At 33.9% G+C, this 21,180-nt stretch overlaps 1 protein-coding gene across 1 annotated transcript in view; it reads right to left on the reverse strand.

Annotated features, from left to right (window-relative positions):
- Positions 1 to 19,475, reverse strand: part of CNGB3 (cyclic nucleotide gated channel subunit beta 3) — a 139,926-nt gene extending 120,451 nt beyond the window's left edge. The window contains exons 1-2 of the mRNA XM_012541699.2: positions 19,427 to 19,475; positions 4,146 to 4,281 (exon numbers count right to left, since the gene is read on the reverse strand). Of these exons, the coding sequence (XP_012397153.1) occupies positions 4,146 to 4,281; positions 19,427 to 19,475 (185 nt within the window). The remainder of the gene's footprint in view (positions 1 to 4,145; positions 4,282 to 19,426) is intronic.
- Between the last annotated feature and the right edge of the window lie 1,705 nt (positions 19,476 to 21,180).

The following is a 21,180-nucleotide window of genomic DNA, read 5'->3' on the forward strand; positions in this document are numbered from 1 at the left end:
TCTGCTCCTGTGATCTATGAAGTCTTAGTTTGTGAGATGGATTCTTCCAGTGGTCCTCAGGCTATAAGGAACAGTTGAACTAAATGGAAGTTGATTGTCTTTAATGTATATTAGAGTACTTAATCAAATCCTAAGAATGGGATTGGTGTATAAATGGACAGGCTGTCATAAATATAATAGTGAATAAAACTGTGGTGAAGAGTAGGTGATACTATTTCAGATGGAATTAACTAGCTCAAGTTGGAAAAACAGTGGTAGCTGCAGTATTTGTGCCCAAGTTTTTCTATTATGTGTCATGATAGTGAAAATTGGGCATTTCATGGGTGTCTTCATCAATCTTAGGTCCTGGATCTTTCTACTTCAGAGCTCATGGATTACAGGTACCAGATTTGAACTAGTAAATGGTAAAAACAACTTCAGATCTTGGGAAATTCCATCTAACTGAAGGGTATTTCCTAAACTGGAAGCAGCTAGGTGACACAGTGGATATACTGCTTGCACTGAAGTTGGGAAGATCTGAGTTCTAATCTAGCATCAGGCACTTTCCAGCTATGTGATCCTGGGCAAATTTCTTCCCGCTATTCACCTCATTCCTCATCTGTAAAATGAGTTGGAGAAGGAAATGGCAAACCACTCTCGTGTCTTTGCCAATAAAATCCCAAATGGGATCACAGAAAGTAGGACACAACTGAAATGATTTTGTAATAACTTCCAAAGCTTTTCCCTCAGTGATGAGTTGTTGGAACTCTAAGTGGTGGACACTAACAATAATGATGATGATGATGATGAAGATTTACATAATGTATTAAGATCTGCAACTTTCCATGTTATTTCATTTGATTCAGAGGTAGGATTGTATCTTATTCTTCTTTTATGGACTATAATGCTTTTGAGTCTGTACTCAAATATTTACTTTTAGTACTTGACCAAATGGAGTAGGATCAGGGCTTCTAGGAGGACCTGCAATGGTTTGGTTGAGAGCTGCTTCTTTCTCTAATATAACCAGTCTAACTAGAGATGCTGACCTGGATTACCATCATTTCAGTCCTTTGGTTTCAGTGTTGGAAATGAAAGATAAAAGTACCATTTTTACATTTTTGTGTAGTGTCACACAAGTAGTGTCAGGATGAAGTGGGACCCACAAGATCATGGGCCAGATGATACCACTAGAAAGGAGCCCTTCCTCCAGAAAAAACTATCCTTCTCCTGAATTCATCCCTAGTTCTACCATTCAAACCTTGTTTATTGCATAAAGTCAAGGAATCAAATATCATAAATAAATAAAACACTGTGTTTCAGAGTATAAGCTCAAAAGAGGAACTCCTTGGGGTTATATGAGAGGAGAAGGGTCAGTTCAGAAATTCAGAGGCTAATCCTGCCTGGGTTACCATGGGCAAGTTAATTAACCTCTCTGTGCCTTAGCTCCTTATCAGCAAAGTGAAGGTTATAATAGGATTGCTGATTGTACTACACACTCTGCAAACACGATGACAGAAAAACCTTCTGCAAATATTATTAATAATGCCTGGTCTCAACTGGAAGGCTCCAAACCTCACCTAAGAATTTAATCACCTTCCATATTTCTCTGCTTAAAGACTATCACATAACATCTTTTGTCTAACTGCATTTTTCATTGCAAGCCTGTATTTATTTTTGGACATGCACAAATTTATGTTTATCCCAAAATGTACTCTCTGTTTTTGAAGCCTGTTGTTCCATAGCAATATACTGGATACTAGATATTCGGTCTCACACATATTGACAAGCAGCCATTATAGCAAATTAGAGCAGCTGCTGGAAGAGGAGAGGAGGAAAGAAGGTATTTTTAACTTCTCCTTTTCAGACTGACAACTTTTCTTGCCTGTTGAATGAGACATGTACGCCTTTATTGTCCCATAAGCATATTGCAATTATATTAACCATGGTTAAGCAATTCAAAATTGGATCGCAGGCACATAATGACACGCCAAGAAGTGGCACAATGAAGGAGCTCTTAGTTGGGCTTTATTGTGGATTTGCTGATTCACATTTAAATTGCCAAGTCTTTTGTGACATTTCCAGTAATTCTAGTGGGAGGTATTTATATAACTGTATTCCTTTGGTGGTGTAAAGATTACTAGTTCCCTTCATTATTCCTGGTCATTATGCCATAGCTTCTTTAGAAGAGGAAAGGGAATAATACTAAATTTTATTTAATAATAAAATATTTACAGGATTGGAAAAGCCATTTTTGAATTCTTGGAAGAGAGTCATGCACTATTTTTCTTGACAATTTTTTTTTGTATTTATGCCTCATAAAGATATCCTTATGTCTATATGATGATCCCATTGAACTGGATCTAAACTGAATAGTCTAGCTTGTTTGGTTTGATACTATCTCAATCTTTGAAGATCAAACTGCAGCCCAGTTCTATTGGCTCTGCTCTGTAGAAACTACATTCCACTCAAACTGGAAAACTAGCTTTTCTCAGAACTCGTTTTATCTTCAATATCTGCATTCACAGAATGCATTTCCATAGATTTGTACTTTCCTTATTTGCTCCTCAGAATTCTTAAAACTTAGTTAAGATGACACCTCCTCGGTGAAGCCTTCCTGAATCCCTTTAATTATTAGTGTTTTCTCCCTCTTCAGCTTATTTTTATTGTTCTTATTTGTGACTATAACATAAGGGTTATTCTTTAGACCTCCATTTGTACTAACAGGCTTGATCCCTAGAACAAGGCTAGCCAAATCTCCTCTTCTGGGCTACAGGGATATCCCTGAGGTATATAGAGTTACCTTTCAAATATTTTAGCAGATGAAATTTAGCAGATGAAAGCCCTGCCCCTTCATGGTTATTAGTCAATATGAATTAGCAAGTAAGATTTATTTGATTTTGAGTTAGTGGTATTGTATTTGAAATGATATTAAAACAAACTCCAAATACAATGGCTATAAAACATTCCTTTTCCCCTTAATCCTATAAACATTGGGACTCACTCTTTCACAAGTCCATTAAAAACTTAAGGGAAAACATATCAAACCTAGAATATTCAGTAAAGGAGTAACTCATAACTTGTGGTTATTGGAAGTCATTCTGTCTCCTTTGTGGGATATGAAGTTCCTTGGGCATACTATATTTTCTTTGTTGGGGTCCTTGCAGAATCTTGAAGCTGTCTTTCCTCAACTTATCTAGTTTGTCTTTGCCTCTTGATATAGACACTAAACTGGCTATTCTGGGGACCCTGATATGACTAATTTTTTGAGTGAAGTTAATACCTCTGACTCTCTGAAATTCACAGGATCCTCCTCTGGCCAAGAAGGTGGGGCAGAGACCAAGGCCAAAGCTAAGAATTAGGCTATTGTTCTCCATTCCCAAACTAGTCCCCCTCAGGGAATTGGCTGGAAAGCTTCTTTTCCAAGTCTTGAATTTCCAAATCCAAATTGGTGCTGATTTTATATGACCCAGGATGAGACAAAGTCCCTTAAACAACCCAATAATTTATCACATCTAGCTGAAATGCTTTTGGTTTGCTTGATTTAATAATTCCAGGTTTATAGACTTGGTTCTTATTTGAACTTAATTTATCCTTTGATTGATTCAGTCTAAATGTATAGAGGTATATTTTCATATAATAAAAGCATCAGGGCTAAGCAGGGTGGGGTGATTGTTCAACTCAATCAAACTCCACCATAATAATTATTATATGCATGCTCCATTAGAATGCAAGCTTTTTGAAGGCAATAATTATTTCACTTTTTTCTTTGTATTTTTGGTGTTTCTTAGCACTAATATATGGTAAACATATAATAAATGCATTATTAATTGCTTGATTTATGTTGAAATTCCCTAGTAGGTTATTTCCTTGAAAATTGACACTAATGTTTTTGTGCTGTTAGTATTTAACAAAGTGCCTTTTATATAGTATGGGATTAACACACTAAGCTTTTTGAATTGAACTAAATGGACAAAGGATGGTTAATGGGACTGAATCAATGGTTCAATCTTGGAGTATTTCTCTTGTGGTAGTATAGATATGTTGATAGCTGTACTATTAGCCTCTATAGTAAAGAACAATAGAAAAAGTCTATGAAGAACATATGTTTGAATTTCTCAGTGCAAGCTAAACTTTTAAAAAATAACATTTATTATTGTTATTCTCACCTGATTGCTTCGTTCCCCCAATTATTTGTTTCTTTCTGCATTGATGTCATTCTGATTGGTTCTTCTGAATTCTGAGGATGTGCTGGGTCAGAATTTGAGTGCTGGCCTGTGGGAGAATTCTTCCCTGCAATTTCATCTAGAAGGAGGCAAAATACAGATATAATAATAATATAATAATAATATGCTCTTGGCAAAATTATACCTGTATTCAAACTATGCAGACTTTACTTGCTTTTTTCTAAGACACAAATTGTAGTAATTTTTAGGTAAAATTGTTCCCTCTGGTGATTCCTTCAAATCAATCAAGTAAGAGAGAAATATAGCAGAACTCTTATATGCCAATGATCATGGTATTTCAATGTAGATGCCTTATATAATAAAACCACGTTTCATAGGCTGTTTCTTTGTGACTCCTGCAGAGCCTTACGAAGTTCGATTTGATTTTAATATAATAACTGTTCATTATTTAAGAGAGGGAAGAAGAAGGAGAAAGAAGAACAAGTCTTTGTTATGAGGAAACAAGTAAATAGAGTTAAGGGACTTGCTCAATGTCACATAGCTAGTAAGTGTTTGAGACCATATTTGAATTCAGGAAGATGAATCCTTTTGACTCTAATCCCAGCACATCCACTGCATCATTGAGCTAGTAGATGCTTTTGTCATTTCTATTTTACAGTTAAGGAAACTGAGGCAGACAGAAGTTAAATAACTTGTTGAGGGTCATACAAGTAGGAAGTTTCTGAAACTACATATGAATGCAGTCTTCCTGACTCTTAAGCCCAGCACTACCTAATTGCAAAATATTCATTTTTCACCCATGAAATGAGTTATGGCTTCCATAAAAGTCTTCTTCCCTAATCTTCCTTTCCTTCTTCCTTCTCCGTCCAGTGACCCCTCATTGTATAGTTCAGGAATGAACAGATAGTTTATTTTTGTCTTTGTAGCTCTAGTGTTGAGCATAGTGAATATGTGAGCTTAATTAGTCTTTGTTTATTGATTGTTTTTTAAAGACTTTCTGATTCCATTTTGAATTCTGGCAAGTCCTACTAGGTGAAAAAGGTTTTCAGTATGGATGAACATGGCACTGGACATCTATCTGCCACCTGGGGACCAGCTTAACTAAGGTCTGAGACGCTCATCAGTAGCATTTCATAGTGAGTGATAATATTTTTGGCCAGTACAATTTATGAAACTAACTGGTAGGTGTGAAAATGTTCTATTTTGCTTCAGTGGAGAAAGGGGCACATGTCAATGAAATCAGAATGGTTTAAAAAATTGAAACATGAATCAGGCAATTAGCATTTATTAAGTACCTGTTATATTCCAAACAGGGTAATGAGAGGTGAAAATACAAATCATGAAAATGAAACAATCCCTACCCCAGGAAACTTACGTCACATCAAGGTAGACAATATGTACACACATATATGTATTTTCAAATGATATGCAAAATAAATATGAAGTAATTTTAATAAGGAAGTGTAAGGGATATTGGGAAGCAATTTTGGAGAAGGAGATTCTAATATAAGAGATGGAGTTTCATTCAGCTCAGATGCAGAGTAGGACAACAAAGAAGGAAAATATAGAAGAAATATTTGAAATGAAATCATTAATACTTTACATAAAATCTGAGTACTTGTCTTTTATGAAATTAAACTTTTAAAGGCTGTAGGTTGGTTTCCACAACTGCCTAGGACTGGAAGTGCCAGGATCAATAATAAAACTGATTAATAATAATAATAAATAAAATTTATTATCATAAGAAAACAAGAAAAAAGAGACCCTCCCCCCAAAGTCCCATTGTGTACGGAACAACTTGTTATTGATTTGCTGATGATCAAATAAGTCATCAAAATGTTCCATAAAATTTCCTCATTCCATTGCCTTCTTTCTCTTAATTATTGCATATGTATTTCTTTACATAACTTATTTGGACATATTTGCTTGCTTGCTGTCTCCTCTATTAGATTATGAACTCCTTGAGGAAGGAACTGTCTTTGGCCTCTTTATATTCCCAGCATTTAGCACAGTGTCTGGCATGGTATTTAATATTTATAGACTAATTTATTGACATCACTTTTATTGATTATTAAAAAACTTTTGACTTAGTTCTTGACTTACAGCTTAGTAATGGATTGTATATAAATAAAATTAACCTAAGCAGAGAATGTCAAAGTATTTGATATCAATATGGAAAAAACTATTATCTATTTAAAATAGATCACTATCACAAAATAATTTCAAGGATCCTTGATATTAAATGTGGCAGTTTCCAATCAACTAACAAGCATTTATATAGTATCTACTATATACTAGGGCAGTCTAGTAGATGCTGGGATAAAAACACAAAGAATCAAACAGGTAAAGAAAGGTATGTGGTGCAATGGATAGAACACTAGGCTTGAAATCAGTTAGACGAATTTAGATCTGATCTTAAACATTTACTATCTGTGTGACTCTGTGTGCCTTAGTTTCCTTATCTGTAAAATTAAAATACTCCAATATCTTTGCCAAGAAAATCCCAAATGGAGTCATAAATCAGGCATGCCTGAACAGCAAAAACAATAGCTGGAGTAACCTCGTGATATAAAGACAAAAAGTGAAAAAAAAGATTTCTGCCCTCAAGGAACTTACATTCTAATGTGGGAAGCAAAAATGTACATAATTATATTCTAAGTGAATAAAAGTAGCTTTAGGTTGGAATGCACTAGTAATTGAGGTTATTAGGAAAAACTCATTAGAAATTTAAAAAGGCAGAGATAGATAAATAATTTCAGGCATGGGGGATTGACAATGGAGTCAGGCGATCAAGATCACTATGCCGGGAGCATAGATTATGTAGAGAGGAGTAAAGGAAAACCACTAAAGGTGAAGGATACCAGAAAGCTAGGAAAGGAACAGATGAAAAAGAACTTTAAATGCTAAAAGAGCTTATTTTTAATCTTAAAAGTAATGAAGAACCTTTAGAGCTAATTAATAGAGAAGGGGCTGACACAATTACTGCTTTGGGAAATCAAACTATTATCTGGAGGATGAAAAGGAATGGAAAGAAGTTTGAGATGGGCTGATTAAATAAGTATCTATTGTAATAGTCTAGGTGAAAACTAATAAGGTGGTAGCTGTGTAAATAGAGAAACAATGTATAGGAGAGATATTGTGGAGAAAGAAGCAAGGTTTGATAACTAATTGATTATGTGGGATAAGATTGAGAAGTCAAGAATGATACCAAGGTTGAAAATATGATTGACTGGAAGTATAGGGGTATCTTCATCAGCAATAAGAAAGATTAAATAAGAATTAAATTTTGGGGGAAAGATAATGAATTCTGTTTTTATCATGTTGAGTTTGAGATGTTTAAGGGACAACCAGTTTGAAAGGTCCAATAGGTAGGCCTGGAGTTCAATCAGTCACAGTCTCCTTTCAAATGGACATATCATTGCAAGTTGCAAAAATCTAGCATCTACCAGATACTTAGAAAGACATGACCAAATAATTTGAATTAAATATCAGAAGCTCACTGTCTTTTATAAACAGATGGAAAATCCCTGAAGTACAAATACAAACTTAATGACATCCTTGAGAATTCATCAAATAAATTATATTGGACCTGGAACATCAATCACTGATAAAACTGTTGCCTATAATTGTATAGACATAACATTGATCTATAAAATTTATGAACAATATTTAAAAATATTTTCATTCTAAATACTCACAATCTCCAACCAAATAGAATGTAGCTTCCCATATAGAAAGAGTTTATGAAAGAATTGAAAACAATTTGGGAAGAAGATAAAAGTATATACCATCTTTTCCATCTTGTTTGCTACTGCACTTGTACTGAAGTTGTTTTCAGTGAGCCTAGAGAAGATGAATTTACATTCCAATGTTCCTTTCCAATTTCACAAGTAGTGATTTTATTCATCTGAGCAATAATCAACAAACCATTTAATATTTATGAATACTAGCAGGAAAGTGACTTTCCCTTAGATTATTTGTTCTGAAATCTATCAAAAAAGATAAGAAGGAGATAACAGTGATAATAATGATAGTGATGATTATAAACATACTAGGTAACAAGTGATGTAAATTAAATAAAGCACTGGTTGTGTGGTAGTGGATGAGTCACAAGTGCTTTTAGTTTTCTAGTCAATTCTCTAAGATCCTAAGTTGAAGAGAAGGTGTCAAGATGCATTCATCACTCAGCAATTCCCTATCCAAATAAATCACAAGTCTGGTCTCTGTCCCTAATAATAATCATCTATATTTAAATATCTATGAAACAAGCACAATATGATGCTTTGCTGTGCTAGCCTCACAATAGCACATTAAAATCTTGCTTTTTGTTTAGTCTATGAAACTGTTTCCTTAAATTGTACATATAGAGCAGTCCATTAATAAGAATTAATTTAAGATCTGCCCCTGGAGAATTCATGTGTAAGTAGTGAAATTGCTGAAAAGTTTCAATGAAAGTAAATTACTTTAATGTAGAGAGAAAATATAGAATAGGAGCAAGAGGAATGATATGAGAATCATGTAAAGTATATTCATGGTCTCCAGTTAGTAATTTGTTTTTAATTGGATGCAGTCTACTTAAGAAATTACAATTGCCCTAGGAAAACTTTCCTTGTTTAGTTTTCTGAATTTGAGTTTGAACACTTTAAACAAACACTATATATGAAAACCTGGATTTATGAACTGGGAAATTTGAGACCATCCACTTAAGGCTACAATTGTCTTTAAAACTACAAACTTCCATATACATTTAAAATGTAATTTGACTTATCCAATTTGATTTTTTTCATGTAACTTTAGCATTTGCATGAAGTGAGACACTTGCACCCAGCATAAAATTGGATAATTAGTCATATTTTTAAATGAAGAGAAAGTTTCATACTACAACCTTCCCAAGATGCTTTTGGTTATTATACCTCTTCTACCTAGATTGACTTTAGAGTAGGAAGGTAACTTTTGCCTGAAGGTAACAAATATAAAAATCAAAAAATTCTCAGTTCATTTTAAACTCCAATTCCCACAATTGCAGCAGACCCCCTGGCTTATCAATATTCAAACACCCAGAAGCCTCACTCTAATGCTGTCCTGTAGGTCTAGGCAGCAGGAACATGTTTTAGGTAAAACACTGCTATCTGTATAATGAGGTCCTGCTGTTATTCCAGTAATAAAGCCAAGGGTTTATTCCAAGGGAACTACCAGCAGGACCTCATTATATGTATAGCAGACATTGGAAAGGGGCCATCCCTTTTTACCAAATTCCACACTAGAAGGTCATGATATAGCAAGATATAGAATTTAACAGAGAAAATCCATCATTTGTAAAATAAATCACTTTCTACTATGAAGGCTTTGAGAAAAACAAGATGTACTGTTTCTCTCACTTTTTACATGCTGGGTCAGGGCAGCATATTTCACACATATAAACAAAAATGGATCCATTCTTAAGTTTATGAACTCACTATTGCATGTTAAAAGTGACCCAATCTGTCTAGGTTCATAAATTTCATCATTTTGGGTCAATTACAGAAAAATAAACTTACATATATATTCAGGTCTTTCTCCCTACTCCCCCAACCCCCCTTGCCTTGAATTGGGGAAAACTTAGATGAACGATCTAGTATAAAAGGTAAGTTTAGCGATTGGCTGTAAAATCTGAATGCCTAACAAGAAATGTCGTCCCAGTTGAGAATTTAAAAACACAGAGCATGAAACCTGGAACAGACCTTGGGTATCACTTAGCTCAACCCCTGCATGTAGTAGATAAGGAAACAGACCCAGGAAAATGAATGTCTTAGACTACGGTCATCTAGCTTCCAATTGGTCTCAAACTTAAGTCTTTAGATTATTTCAAGTCCAAAGGTTATCTTTCTATTTTTAAAGAAGGATTTCATGAGACTCTTTTTTAAAAAGTTTGGTGAATATCCACACAATTATTTATAAGATGGAGGTTACTTGGTCTAGTGAAAAGAACATAGGAATTGAAGTAAAGAGACCTGAGCTTAACTTTTGGCTCTTCAAGTGCCTACCTGTGTGACTTTGGGCTAATTTATTAACCTGGAGCTTCAGTTGTATTTCTTAGTAACATCCTAGTATTAAGATTTGTCACCACCAACCTCATACAGAATGGAGATCAAATGAAATTATGTATATATTATATTTATGAAGTAGATATTTATATAATAGTTATATAAGATTTGCAAAACAAATAAATGACACAGCAACCTAACAATGAAATCTCAAAAACCTCATAGAGTATTCTGTCCTAACTTTGATAACTTGGTGAAGTGGGTACAATGATTATTCTAATTTTACTAAGAGGGTAATTGAGAAGGAGAGAAGCTGTCTTCTGCCTAGGGTCACATAGTCAGTAATAGTTGAGGCAGGATTTGAACCCAATTATTCTGACTCAAATCAAGTACACTATCCACTACTCCTATGCAATAGATATATATGCTTTTGTTATAACTATGTTATTTCCTTTGTTTCATTGATTTTCATAATCTATAATCTCATCACTTTGTAGGCAACCCTAAATGAATCAAGAGAAAGGTTATTAATAGAAGAGGCAGTGGAAGAATCATATAATGTGAGTGAAAAATAATAGCTAGCCCACATGTAGCATGTGATGTCAAAACATCAAGAAATATGTACTTAGTGTGTTGGAAGGACTCCCTGTGGGAGTATTTAGGGGAGTATATGTGCACGAATCACACAAAATGAGAAAGTATGGATGAATTATGATTCATAACACTGGAGAAAGCATCCACATGGATGACATCATAGGTCCATGGTAATTTTATAGTAGAATATCCAATTCCTTACTATTCTCACTAATTTCAACTATAGCAGCCCGCACATCTGATCTTTTATCAAGGGAATGGTATTTGTGATATTCCACTCCCACACCCCGTTATTATTCCAACGTGACTGTCCTGTGGTTCTCTCCCACTCTGATGATTTTATTAATGATCATTCACATTTCCTGGCTGAAGCATTTGGCTTAAATTAAGCCAAAGCAGATCTCAAGCTCCCCACCGGGGCTTTTCTTGTTCTCAGAAGTCATGAAGACCTTGTAAAATGACACCGCCTCTGTTATAAGAGGAATAGTAGAAATAGCACTTGATCAACAGTATGTTTTTCTTTCTGGAAATAACCACAGAGTTGCCAGGTAAAGCCTGGGAGAATGGCATGTTGATGAAGAACAAGGAACCTCCAGATAACTTATTGCACATTCTTGGACTCACAGCCAAACCACTATCTAAGGAAAAAAAAATTTTTTTTTTTTGCAGACTTCAACAAAAACTTCAACAAAAGGGCTCCAGGCAACTATAGTGTAGGGTGGGTGTTTCTTTCTTAGTACAGAGTATGATTTTTTTTGTTTTGTTTTGGAGCAGCAGATGGTCAGATTGAGTGCATCATTTCTGACATGAAATAGGGTTCCAAAGTACATGGCACATTTTGTTTTGGCATCTGGGGGAGATTGTGCCAGCCATGCATTGTATTTCATCCCAGACTTCACATAGGGACAGCAGAATTCCTTTCTGTGGCCATGCAGAGGAAGAGTGTAAATCTTGCTGCCTGCCAACCGTGCTTTTTACAATGCCCTTCACATTTGCCAACTTCCATCAGTGCTCGTAGTTAAATTATGCCCCGGGATGCACCCACGTAGCTCCCTGTGAGATTCAGGCTCAGCACGCTCAGGGATAGGTTGGTTTTATCAAAGGAGGAAGGATGACTAAAGCACAGTTAGCCTTGCACACAGCTGATGCGGATGATCTGTTTGATTGTGTCCCCACTCTGGGTAACTATAATACACTTTCAGCCTGCTGTGTCCTGCGCTGTGTAGCAGGGTGCATTGGAGACCCTCACAGGTGTGAGACATCTGTTCCCTCTTCCAGTGATGAAATCATGATGCAGAAAGCCATTAACCTTTAGCAATTAATCAATGGCTCTTAGTCATTGCTTTAAAGGAGCTCCATGGAAAGAGACTAACACAGTAATGAAATCTTATACAACACCCACAATCTAAATTGAATAACTTCTTAATTTTGAGTGGTAAGATTACACCTCTTTTTTTTAAGGTCACAAAAAGAAGGTCTTGGCTAGTCAGATGTAGCTAGCCAAGTCAACAGGTAAAAATAATATTTTTTCTTTTATTTCCAGTAATTATTTAGAGGCAACATGGGATAATGGATAAAGTACCAGGCTTGAAGTTAGGAAAATCAAGTCGTACTTTTAATACTTACTACCTGATCCTAGGCAAATTTTTTAACCTTCATGTGCTTCTGGCAACTACCTAGAATTTATCTAGGTTATAGCTGGTTGCAGTGGTCTGATGGACTCCATTGAAGGAGAGATTTCCCACACTCACATTTCACACATTGTTGAGATAAATTGAAATATTAGGGTGCATCATCACAATCTACAGGTATGAATGTGTCAACAATATGTAAATATAAAGGAAGAGATTTTGAATTTTGGCATGGGCAGAAGGTAGACTAATTGTCTTGCCAAGGTCACATCTATAGTAACTTGAATTAAACGAAATTAGGCATTTTATAGTAGGATTTCTTTTTCATATTTTTGGCATTTTTGTTCACTTGTTCAGTTATAGCTGATTCTTTGTGACTCTAGGGACCACAACATACCAATATTATCCAAGATATTTCCTTGACAAAGATACTGATGTGGTTTGCCATTTCCTTTTCCAATATATTAAAGCAAATAATGGTCAAGTGACTTGCCCGGTCACACAGTGTCTAAGGCCAGATTTGAACTTTTTGACTTCTGAGCCAGTGTTCTATCCACTGAGTGATCTAATTGCTTTCTGTATACCTAGTTTTGGCATACAATTATTAATAAATAGAATAGTTACTAAGAAATAGTGGTTCTGAGCTTCAGATTTTTAGAGTGCATCATCCTAATTATTTGGATGACAATGGAAAAGTCATTTTTGAACCAATTTTTTCATTTGGAAAATGAAAAATACTTATGCCATGGAGATTTCTGTAAGAATTAGGTAAAAACTCCATTTGGAGAAAGACACTACAGAAAAACATAGAATATATTCTACTGGGGGGAAAACATAAAATGAATTTTATTTTGGAGACACATTAATTTCTTCAAAGTACCATGACATGGTAAGATGGTGTTGGAGCTGCCATTTATGAAAAGGAAACCCCAGTGGTCTGAAAGATATAGAGCAGCTTCCCAATGAGAAACTGCAGTTATTCCTTAACTGCAGAGAGAGACTCAAGGTCTCCAAGGGAGAGACTTGGCATTTTTTTTTTTCTATTGAACTACCAAAGTGTTGTTCAGAGATGTAAACTATAAATTCAAGTTATGGCATTGTCTTGGAAAAAAGAATTATTAACTTTTCCTCAACTATCATCTAGTTTTCACTAGATTTTTTTCAGTTCATAAGAGGAGACACAGAAATAGATTACTGTTAAAGAGAACTGAGGAATGTGGTCAAGAAGGTTCTACATTTATCACAGTAGTAAGATATTTTATATTTGCTGCTTTTCCTAGATAAATTTTATGACACTTTATATATCAAATCACTTCAATTTCTAATTAATTTTGATTATTCATAATATTTTCATTTATGTTTAAATAAAAAAATGGTAAAAAACATTTCTAATCACTACAAAACTGATTGCCATCTAAGACAAGGCATTTTTGGACAAGGTAAAACAAAATCATTTTGAAGTTGAATACTGAGACAAACCGACAGATGTGGAAACTTAAAGCCAGAATTCAAATTTTAACTCTTCAACTTAAGACAGGTAGGTATCATGATTAGCAACTCATTTGATATATTGTCTTTAATTTCTTTATTTGTAAAAATGAAGGGGGTGGACTAAAACAGGTGTACCTAACCTTTGTCTTGTGTCATGGAACCTTTTGGAAATCTATGATGCCTATGAACTCCCAAGAATAATGTTTTTAAATACATAAAATAAAAAATATAGTTACAATTAGTTACAAAATTAAAATGTATTTTTCCCCATTCAAAATTCTTCAAAATCTATTCACAAAGTCATAAATGGCATTATGAGCTCTTAGACTAGATGATTTCTAAGATCTTCTTGTTCTAAATTTATGAACCAAGTATTAATGTGTTGACTTCATATATTTTCCCATTCCCTTGTTTTTATACTTTTCTTTTTCTGACCCAGGAGGTTAAATTGACTAACTGTTCTAAGGGTCACCCCTATCTGTAACCCTTGAAGAGTCATACTATCAGTCCAGTTTGTTACTCTAATATCTCTCTGCATTGAATTAGTTTTCACAAATGAAATTCCAATGAACTTTTTGGTGATGTCCACCTCTCATGCCATAGTCACATTCAATCATAATGAATGGATAGGAGCTAGTAATGATTCTCTTTTCATTTAACTAACATCTGGGTGTTTTTTAATGGAAAAAAGGCAGCAGTAGAACCAGTACTAATTTTGATAATAAATAAATTGTGAATATAGTTAGCACTTTTCAGTTTGCGAATTTCACATAACCAGCTTCACAGTATGTGTGAAATGATTAGAGTAAGTCTTAATGAAAATCTCTTTAATTCCAAATCTCTCACTATGTACCTTAACTTTTCAATAGTGTTTGAAATACCACCATTAAAGATTCACTGGAATTAGTGATTTATTAGAGTGGAGAAGATCTCAGAATGTTCTATAACAAAAAAAAGTTATTCCAGAGGATATCAGCAACTATTGATCCATATGCCTACATTTTCATCTCAAAAAAATCTTTTGAGAAGTCTATACACAAATGCCTTTTATTTTCCATTTAATTGAATATTATACTATTTCAAAGTATGTATTATTTTATGTAATAAGAAGCAAATCTTATAATATAGACATTTTAGAAATGTATACAAAGTTCACATTTGCTCAAAGTATTTATCTGTACTACAACTACACTGAATTATCTGACTACTAAACCAGAAAATTCTTTGACCTCTTTAAACAACTACATCAGGCATATCCAGCAGAATATAATGGTCACAATATTTACTGTATGTACTTTACTGAACTAGCAAAATAAATCTATAGCTTTACATTTTAATTTAATTGTATTATACTCTCCTTAATTTTAAAATGTGGATTGTTTTATTAAGAAAAGAAATAGAACAAAGTAAAGTATAATGAATTTGCTGGTTGTGCAAACATCAACTTCCTCAGTTTATACCTTACATTTAGATAATGTTGCTACCAGCATTATGAGTGCAATAAAATAATGATCAATTTAAACAGCTTCTATCTTTTAGTTTGTTTCAGTGTAATTATTATTCAAAGTTATCAAACACTGATGATCTGATCTGTGATGATATATTAATTCATTAATCTCTAATAATCCTTTTATGCATGTTTTTTAGGGACATCATTTTTCCTCTGAAGACTGTTTTGGCTGTAGAAATACTGATATATAAGTCATCACTATTTTTAAAATGTATTTATCATTTCTATGATTTCTTTTCTGGCCTACTCATTATTTAGGATTTCTACATTAAAGCTATGGCTTATCTTTTATTTGTCCTTCCTGAATTGATTATTATGTTTAATACATTTTTGTCTAGGAAGGATGAATATCTGCCTCTTTACATGTATTTGTGATTTCTCTAATTCCTAATGGATGATCTATTTTTGTATAGTTTCATTTGGTGCTGAGGAAATGTACATTTTTTAGTGGTACCAGTCATAAGGCATCATCAGTCTTTTGATTTTAAATCCATTAACAATTTGATTCTATCTTCCCATTTATTTACCTTTCTCTTTAATTTGTTCACCTCTGAGAGAGTAATATTGAGGGCTTCTGATATTAAATGCAAATATCAATGTGACATTGTATTTTAGATCATTTTTTCTCATAGATTTAGATGGTATGCCATTTGGAACATGTTTGATATTGATATTGGTTCATTATTTATAGTTCTGTTATGCATAATATAATTTGTGTATCTCAATTAATATTGTGAATTTTAATTTTTGCTTTATCTAGGATATTCCACAAAAGATTAGAATGCTCTGACCTATCATCTAGAACCCTTTCTTAACCTAGATTTAATGTTTCTTATATGTAAAATAGGGAATAAATAAAAAATGTTTTCAGTATAAATGTTATGAAAAATATAGGTGATTTGAATGCAATTCATTAAGAATGTAGCATTTTGCTTTTATGGATATTTCTTCTCTAGCGATGCAATAAAGAAAGGTTGTATTAGGCCAGAATTTATTGATAAGGAATTCAGAGATTAGAATGCACCTGACAAATGTTGTTCATATATGGGTAATTGGATTCAAATTAATTTAAATGGGTTTTGCAAAAATATTGCAAAACAAAAGATTATGTCTTCATTAAGTGGAGAAATGGTCTCAGTTGTCAATGACACTGCTGACTAGAGGCATCATGAACAATTATCTTTTGTCATATATTATCCTGACAATGAAAAATATTCCAGTTGAATTCTGTGTCTGTTAAGAGATTATTAACAAATAATTCTCAGTCCATTTCTGGACAGTTTAAAGACGTCTTAAGTATTCTTAAAGCTGATCATCAGTGATGTCTTTTTATTTTGATGATGCAACTTTACAACATCAGACTACACTGTGGGTTTTCATGTGAAGTATCTAGAAACAGTAAACTATTCTCTATAAATTGCTATACATATTTTAATTCCATCCTAGAAAAAGCATTCATTTAAAGTAAAAATTGAACTGTTTTTTTTATTTATGGGATGCCATTCTGATTCTATTCCTTTAGACCTTAATATCAGGCTAAAAGTCTTATAATTTTTTTCTTTTTGACCTTTCTGAAGTCTTTCCTAATTTTTCATCACCCTTTTTATTTTGATATTCTCTTTTCTCTGGGTTTTCACAGTACTACATTCTCTTAATTTCCTTTTATCTTTCTAACTTTTAGTTTTCTAAGCTAAATCTTCATCCACACCAAACCAGCTGAGCTAGTGTGTGTGTGGGGTCACTCATGACTTTGTCCTGGACTCTCTTCTCTTCCTCCTCTATGTTATTTCACTTGTAATCACCCCAACTCCCATGGATTCAACAGTAATAGAAACAAAACACCTTTGAAGATGGATAAGGTGAGAAGAGGGAGGAAGAGAGGAAGGAAAGGAAGGGGGGAAGGAGGGAGGGAGGGAAGGAGAGAGATAAACAGAGGGGGAAATAGAATGGAAGAAGATACACAGTAATCATAACAGTGAGAAAAAAATCTTTTACAGCAACTTTATCTGATAAAGGTCTCATTTCTCAAAAAAAGAATTTCTCAAAAATTTCTCAAATCTATAAAAATAAGAACCATTTCCCAATTAATAATAATAATTAAGTTCTCTGTTTCACTGAAAATCCATTTTTTTCCCCTGGAAGAATTATACTTAGTTTTGCTGGATAGATGATTCTTGATTGTAAGCCTAGAAACTTTGGCCTTCAGAGTGACATATTCCAACTCCTCTGATCCTGTAATTAGAAGCTGCCAAATCTTGTGTTATACTGACATGGCTTCATGATATTCACATGTTTCTTTCTGGCTAATAGCTATATTTTCTTCATGACCTGGGACCTCTGAAATTTGGCTACAATATTCCTGGGAGTTTTCATTCTGGGATTTTTTAGGAGGTAAATCATGGATTTTTTCAGTTTCTATTTTACCTACTGATTCTGGGATAGCAGAGCAATTTTCCTTGATAATTTTTTGAAAGATGACGTCTAGACTCTCTCTGTCTCTTTCTGTCTCTTTGTCTATGTCTCTCTTTCTCTGTCATCTCTGTCTCTCTCCTCTCTCTTTTAGAGAGATCATAGCTTATAGGTGGCCTAGTAATTCTTAAATTATTTCTCCTTGACTATTTTTCAGATTAGTGGGTTTTTTTTCCCAGTGAGATAATTCACATTTTCTTTTTATTTTCTTTTATTTTTTTTTAATTAAATAACTTTTTATTGACAGAACCCATGCCAGGGTAATTTTTTACAACATTATCCCTTGCACTCACTTCTGTTCCAATTTTTCCCCTCCCTCCCTCCGCCCTCTCCCCAAAGATGGCAAGCAGTCCTATACATGTTAAATAGATTATGGTAGATCTTGGATACAATATATGTGTGCAGAACCGAACAGTTTTCTTGTTGCTCAGGGAGAATTGGATTTAGAAGGTAAAAATAACCTGGGAAGAAGAACAAAAATGCAAGCAGTTTACATTCATTTCCTAGTGTTCTTTCTTTGGGTGTAGCTGCTTCTGTCCATCCTTGATCAATTGAAACTAAGTTAGATCTTGTCTTTGTTGAAGAAATACACTTCCATCAGAATAAATCCTCATATAGTATCACTGTTGAGGTATATAATGATTTCCTGGTTCTGCTCATTTCGCTCAGCATCAGTTCATCACATTTTCTTTTTAAAAAATATTTTGATTTTTGCTTCTTGATGTTTCATGGAATCATTATTTTCCACTTTTCCAATTTTAATTTTTACAGAATTATTTTCTTCAGTGAGCTTTCATACCTTCTTTTTCATTAGTCCAGTTCTACTTTTAGACATTCTTCTATTTGGTTGATTTTTGTGCTTTTTTTTTTTATCATTTGACCTATTCGATTTATTAAGTATTCTTTTCTTTAGGGTTTGTGTATGTGCATGCATGCTTTCTTTACCATATTGTTGCCTTTTTTTCCACAATTTTCTTGTATTACTTTCATTTCTTTCCCTTTTTTCATCTACTTCTTTTTTTGATTTTTAAAATTTGATTTTTGGGGGGAGGTGGTGAAGTTGTTTTAGGAATTCTTTTTGATTCTGAGACTAATTCACATTTTTTGAGGGTTTGGATTTTGTTCTTATCCTGAATTTATATTCTGATATTTCCTATCACCATAGTAACTTTCTATGATCAGATTCTTTAAAAAAATTTTTTTTAAAGATCATTTTCCAATCTCTTTCTCTTGACTTTTAAGTTCATATTAAAGTTGAGTTCTGCTCCTAGGATAGAAGAGACACTATGTAAACTTCAGGTCTTTATGTGCAAATTTTTTTCAGAGCTAGGTTCTGGGAAGTTTTTAAGTGTTTAATTATTCCAAGGTAGTATGTTTACCACTTTCCTGGTTTGTGCTTTGATCAGTGAGTGACCTCAAACACTCTTTTTTTTTGTCCTGGAACAATGATGAGAGTCCTTCCTCTCCTCTGGCTATAAGCTCTTGTGTGCTAATGATTCTCCTTGACTGTGATCTGGATCCACGGATGTGCAAGGTAACATTTACCTGTACTCAGCGCCAGCAAAGCCTGTAATCTTCTGACCAGTTTGACCATCTTACTATCTGTGGGCTTGCTCTGAAGTTGTCACTCCTACTACTGATTCAGTTGTCTACAGGCCTGCTGCTGATTTGCTGGGGCTTGCCTGTGCTGATGTAGCCTGTTCTGGACTGTGCTCCACTCTCAGCCTTGTGTGATGGACTTCTCCTGCTGACCTTGCAAGTTGTCTTGGGCTGGAAAATGGTTTTACCTTGTCCTTTTGTAAGTTTTGTTATGCCAAATTTATTTTGAAATGTTGTTTAAAATTGTTTGGAAGGGAATTTGGGAGAGCTTAGGTGAATATTTACCTTTTCTACTTGCACCTTGGCTTTGCTCCCCCTCCTTAGACTCAAATTATTTATATGACATCAATTATGATGGAAGAAGCATTAGCTTTTGAGTCAATGGACCTCTGTTCAAATAACCTACTCTTTGGTCTTGGATTTAATTCCTTGGACTTTCATTTCATCATCTGTAAAGTGAAAATGTTGGCTTCTGTGACCATTAAAGTATTTTTTTTTTTTGGCTCCAGATCTACACACCAAGGATCATAAGATAATGAGCCAACCCTCAAACAAAATAATCAGAGTATGGAGATGGCAAATCATAGAATATGTCCAGGGATCCCAAACAGCTTCTGTCATAAATGTGTATCTTCTAAAACCTAAATTCTCCTAGTTTGCTACATGACTATAAATTATGGAATGTATAGTAGCAAAAGATCAGAATTTCAGTTAAACTGAAAGATAATTTAAAAATGCAAAGTGAGTGTAACTAATCTGTAGCATTTTACTATAAATGCCTGTTTTGGAAAAGTGGTGTGAATGACATCATCAAGAAGGATCATGACAAAGAAAGAGAGGCTGGCAACCACATAGGGTAACTTTGGATAATAGCACCCATGAAATATTTAAAAAAATATGGGAGTCTCAAGAATATTAAGTATATAATCTATGCAATATGTAAGGAAAGAAATTGCCCAATATGAAAAGACATGGATAGGTAATAACTAGAAGTGAGAGAATGAATATCTAAATCGATGGGATAACATTAAGAGGTATAGTAAAAAATATTCAGGTTATTTCATTTTGGATTAAGCTAGTACTCGGTTACAAATGCACAATTTGAGAATTCAGAATTCACTTATTGTAAATAACTTTATCAGCATACCTTCTAAATGCCATTTATTTAATAAAGAAGGAACTGAAGATAGGTAAAGAAGTAGAGAAAACACTGGAATGGTAGTTCGAAGACCTAGGTTCAAGTGCCAGGCTTTCTGTTTACAAACAGGGTAACCATGGAAAATGATAATTTTTCTGAGTCTCAATTTTGTTATGTATGAAATGAGAGTTAGATTAGATAAATAAAGATTTTCAAGGTACCTTTCAGCACTAAAATTCTATGACTAACATAAGGGAAAAGGGATAAATTCAGACTATAGGGGAGTATTGGAGTATCATGGAGTCTTAGAGTTGGAAGGGACCTGAAAGGGACTTAATCCAAACCAAACTGAATGCATGGATTTCCTCTATAGCATCTTTTCAAAACCATTCAGCCTTTGCTTGAATACTTCTTGTTACTGGGAACTTAATTCTTTAAAAACATTAAATATCATTACAAATGGTTCTAATCATCAATAACTATTTCTTACATTAAATCCATATCTACTTCTTTGCAACTTCTGTCTCTTGATCCTTGTTCAAAGGATCATCATAGAGCCAGA

The sequence above is a fragment of the Sarcophilus harrisii genome, chromosome 1, assembly GCF_902635505.1.
Source record: "Sarcophilus harrisii chromosome 1, mSarHar1.11, whole genome shotgun sequence".
NCBI lineage: Eukaryota > Metazoa > Chordata > Mammalia > Dasyuromorphia > Dasyuridae > Sarcophilus > Sarcophilus harrisii.